At 35.2% G+C, this 5,003-nt stretch overlaps 1 protein-coding gene across 1 annotated transcript; it reads left to right on the top strand.

The window, feature by feature from the left end:
• Positions 1-939: 939 nt before the first annotated feature.
• Positions 940-3,665, top strand: LOC131067163 (cytochrome P450 750A1-like). The gene is made up of 2 exons (XM_058002110.2): positions 940-2,141; positions 2,917-3,665. The coding sequence occupies exons 1-2, from the start codon at positions 1,185-1,187 to the stop codon at positions 3,526-3,528; spliced, it is 1,569 nt and encodes a 522-aa protein (XP_057858093.2). The 5' UTR covers positions 940-1,184; the 3' UTR covers positions 3,529-3,665.
• Positions 3,666-5,003: the final 1,338 nt, after the last annotated feature.

Here is a 5,003-nt window from a genome sequence, read left to right as displayed (position 1 = left end):
CAAGAACATTCTAATTTATTTATCATGTTTCCATATACCGTGGAAAGAAGTTGCTCATCTATTTGGAAGCAGAAATCATCCTTTGAGTCACCACTATTAGTCAGAAGACTCACCTGATAATAAAATAGAAACTTCAATAATTTCAACGATTTTATAAACCAAAGTAAAAGTTTTAAAAAACAAAACAATTCGTTTGTTCTAATCTATCAAAACTTAAGAATAAAAATTATTAATATAATTACCAACTCATTTTTTAAAACATTAACTATTTAATTAATAATCAATACAAGTCACTTCAGCCATTAGGCAGAATCATTTAGAGTCCAATCACATAAGGCCACTCAAGCAATCTCTTTTAATAGCACTCCTTGCATAATAACATCAACGACGTAACTCTCCCATATTCACTAATTTTTGTGCCAGATGTCACCTTGAAACTAGGCTAGAAGGATTGCATGCAAAGTGTGCACAATGACTATACAGCCGACGAAATAGACCATTTGCTCTTTATAAAGGATATTCAAATATGAAACGTAACGGAAATTCTGTCGGCAGCCGCCCATATTCAACGTCGGTAATTCATCTTCCAATAGTACGTGGACATGGTTTATCCTATGGAATTACTGCCATTATTTCAAAGGTTTACGACAGCAGGGCACATGATTGTCTGCCTCTCAAATGTACTTACCTACTCCCTTACAAATGGTTGTCTGCGTGCGAAGGTGGGAGTCTTTGAGCCCTGGCAACTCACTGTTTTCGATTTTGACGCTACAATAGCTGAGATCATTTATATGGTCCTCCAATACTTACCTTGCATTTGAGATCGTCGATTTTAAGATGTGCATGTACGGATTTCTTTGAAGGGAGTTAAAAAATTTATACACAGTTATAATTTTTTTAACAAATTCATTATGAAGGTGTGGTATCCACTGAGAAGAAAACAAATAACTGGTTCCAAAAAAGTCATAGTAGGAAGGTTAGTTGAAAATTATAGATCTTGCGTTTTTTCACTTTTTCCAAAAAAAAAATCTATAATACAAAAATCAATGAACCGTTTTAGAACCAGATTAGCCGCATCCATACCAACATATACAAAAATCAATGAACCGTTTTAGAACCAGACTAGCCGCATCCATACCAACATATATTTGAGATAGAAAAAGGATTCTGTATATTTGTTAGACATGGCTTTCCCAGAGTTTCCTGTATTTTGGCATGGAACAAATATGATAAAAGAGGACACGTATGCTCCTGCGACAGCTACAGTATGTGCACTCATTGTTTTCTTGTGGGTTTTGTATAGATTTGCAGTGCAAAGGCAAAATACATTGAAATTGAGATTGCCCCCTGGACCGTTTCCATGGCCTATTATCGGAAACCTGAACCAGCTGAAAAAGCTTCCTCATCGTGATCTTCATGAACTTGGTAAGAAATACGGGCCCATTATGTTTCTGAAATTGGGTTCTGTTCCCACTGTTGTGGTTTCTTCTTCTGCAATGGCGAAGGAGTTCTTGAAAACCCATGATGTGGTTTTTGCCAGCCGACCTGTCACTGCTGCAGGGAAATACATAGGGTATAATTTCAAAGATCTGATACTTGCTCCTTATGGGCCTTATTGGAGACACATGAGGAAGCTGTGCGTGGTAGAATTGCTGAATGGAAAAAGGATCGAGTCCTTCAGATGTGTACGCGAGGAAGAAATGATTTTGGCTGTTCGTTCGGTGTGGGAAATGTCTGGGCAGGGTAGGACTCCTGTTAATCTCACCAACATGTTTTCATCGTTTGCGCAGGCAGTCATGTGGCGAATCCTTTCCAGTACCCAAATTTCTTTTCACGGTGAAGAGATAAATAATATTTTTAAAGAGTTGGCAGCTACAGTAGGAGCTGCCAATATTGGGGACTTCATTCCTTACCTAGACTCGCTGGACTTGCAAGGAGTGAAGCGGCGCATGAAAAATATACACAATTCTATCGACCAAATGATAAGAAAGGTTCTAGAGGAACACCGGCAGAGCAGGAGGAAATTCCACAAGGAACGTGAGCAGCAGCTTGGTACTAAGGACATCATTGACGTGCTCTTGGAAATGGAGAGCTTCGATGGAACGGAAATCACAGAGGAAAACATTAAAGCCATTGTTTTTGTACGTATTAACTTCTTATTCATAATTCAATTTCATTGATAGTTCTATCTTTTATATTTTTTATAAAGAGAAAGACTATGAAATAGCGGTTCATATGAATTTTTTTAATAAGAATGAATAGCACTTATTGTATTTACATGTGTGCATAAGCCAGGTGATCACCATACCATTTGACTCAAATCAATGGGATAACAAGTTTAGTGGGTTTGACCCTTTGTTTCTTTTTTACTTATCAGAATCAAAAGTTTAATTTAGAGATCTTGAGCTTAGTCTTTTACAGAGCTAGTCTCCTACAGCCTTTTAACCCTTTGTTTCTTTTTTACTTATCAGAATCAAAAGTTTAATTTAGAGATCTTGAGCTTAGTCTTTTACAGAGCTAGTTTAATTTAGAGATCCTGAGCTTAGTCTTTTACAGAGCTAGTCTCCTACAACCTTTCAAGCAATGTAAAATAGACCCTCATCAATACAACTTGGGCTGCCTAAAGAGGCAATCAAAACCAAATAATCTTGACCTTGGAGGGAGCTCCAATGCTAAGCCTAATGCTTTACTCTTCAGAATCACCTAAATGTGTAAGGAGTGTAAGGAGTGTTAAGTGAAACATTTGTTTTCATGAAAAGATGAATTCATATGAACTACTACTCATTCTATATACTATTCATTCTATACGAAAAATGAATCAATCAATTTGATTCAAAAGCTACACAATTGAGTCTTGATATTGCAATCATAATTCTATTTATTTTTAGATCTAACAATACTGTTTAAACATTGAAGGATATTTTTGTGGCTGGAATTGAAACGACGTCTACTACATTAGCTTGGGCAATGAGTGCGATTCTCAAAAGCCCTGTTGTGGCAAAGAAAATGCAAGAGGAAATTGAATCAGTGGTAGGCAAAGAGAGAACAGTGAGTGAGTCTGATTTAGCAGGCATGGAGTACGTGCAGTGTGTGGTGAAGGAGACGTTGAGGCTATATCCAGTAGTACCCTTGCTGCTTCCACACGAATCCACACAAAATTGCACAGTTGGCGGATACTTCATTCCTGAGAAAACCAGGCTTATCATCAATGCTTGGGCCATTGGACGAGATCCATCCTTGTGGGAAGATCCTCTGGCATTCAGGCCAGAGAGGTTTATGGGTAAAAACGTTGATATTGTGAGAGACAAAAACTTCTTTGATATGTTGCCGTTTGGAGCAGGAAGGAGAGGATGCCCAGGAGCAGGCATGGCCATCGTGACTATCAACCTTGTTTTGGCTCAGCTCATTCACTGTTTTGAGTGGAATGTCGAAGGAGATTTGGATATGACAGAAGTCTTTGGATCCAGCATATCCAGGAGTGTTGACCTCCTCGCTCGTCCTGCCTTGAGCTTATCCTCCTGCCCCTAAATTAACATGCCCACTTTTTACAGAACTATTGTCAGTTTGTTGTGCAAGATTTAAATTGTATTTTTCAAAAAAATCAGACATTGATGACCTGAAAAACCTAATTATTAATAATAAGAGACGCATATACGTCATGTTGCTGCCAATGATGATGTTGATATTGTTTTGCTATTGTAGATGTATTTGATTGTAAAATTGTTAATTTAGTGTACTTTTGAGAGTTTTTTTTGATAGGGTGAACATTAATATAATGTTAAAATATGTAGTAGATGTAAAATATCAATTTATTGATTTATCATGAATGTTGAAGTTGCACAAATATGTGATAGAGAAAATAGTAAAATAGAGTCTTTGTAGACATGATAGAGTGAGTTTTTAGAAAATGTTAGAGGAATGATGTAATAAGTAAATGAGAAGATTTTAGTTTTGTTTTATAACAACCATTGAAATTATAAGTTTGTACATATCATTATGTAAATTTACATTATTTGTAGTGGTAAGTGGACAATAGCATACATGAAGAATATTTCAATGTATGAAATTCTCTAGCAATAATAAATGATGTAAAGCTTGACAAATAGTTATCCAACTGAAGTTTGTGGTTGATCAGGTAATACAATGTGATCATAATGCTAAATTCATATGACATTATTTGAAATAACAAATAATGGTATAGCAAGTACTAGAAATCTATAATTGTTCTTGTCCCTTCGTCATTTTGTACCTACAAAGTTATTGTTCAAGTATTTGTCATATAACATTATTTGTTTTTGTAAGCAATTGCAAAATTTGAACGTATGTAAGTAGTAATGGAGATGAATAAAGAAATGTATATGTACCTTTCCATTTGTTATTTTGATTCTTGGTGAATGGAATTAGCATTGATGATAAGATTGCTTTGATTTAATGTAAATTTCCTTGTTACTGAGAAGTCATGCAACATAAAAATTAATGTTGATTTGTCTTCTATGTACCCTTTGTATGAAATATTTTGCAAAGCGGGTAGCAACAAATTGATTATTGATTTATCTTCACAACAAAGTATTGTTTGCTTGTTTTGAGCCATCATAATGGTTTTGAGATACAAAGAGTAGACATAGTTGACTTCTTCGTCACAACCAAGACAGTAGGTAGTTTTCCCATCAAGGCTGCCATAGTTGTCAAATTTGTAGTTGCACTTTGGACAAAATACATGAAATGGATTGGAGAGTGGATTGGCCACTTTCAAAGTTCCATCAACCTGTAGCATATGTTAAAATACTATTGATATTTTATTACCACAAACTAAACATAATGTATAAAAGAAATTGTAAGATACCTAAAATATGCTTACTTGTCTATTGAAAAGATTGTATTAGAACATGCATTAAATATGGGTCTAATATGCATTTCGTAGAACAAGTTTGAGGATATAAAATCTATGCCATACTTTAATAGTTTTAACTTGTTATTCAATAATAATTATGTAATCATAACTT

The sequence above is a fragment of the Cryptomeria japonica genome, chromosome 10 (assembly GCF_030272615.1).
Source record: "Cryptomeria japonica chromosome 10, Sugi_1.0, whole genome shotgun sequence".
NCBI classification, from domain to species: domain Eukaryota; kingdom Viridiplantae; phylum Streptophyta; class Pinopsida; order Cupressales; family Cupressaceae; genus Cryptomeria; species Cryptomeria japonica.
The sequence above is the reverse complement of the archived record's forward strand: the minus strand, read 5'-3'. Positions and strand labels throughout refer to the sequence as shown.

Coding starts and splice junctions, on each gene's coding strand:
- LOC131067163 (XM_058002110.2), top strand. CDS start 1,185: ATGGCTTTCCCAGAGTTTCCTGTATTTTGGCATGGAACAAATATGATA. Junction 2,142..2,916: donor ACATTAAAGCCATTGTTTTT/GTACGTATTAAC, acceptor TAAACATTGAAG/GATATTTTTGTGGCTGGAAT.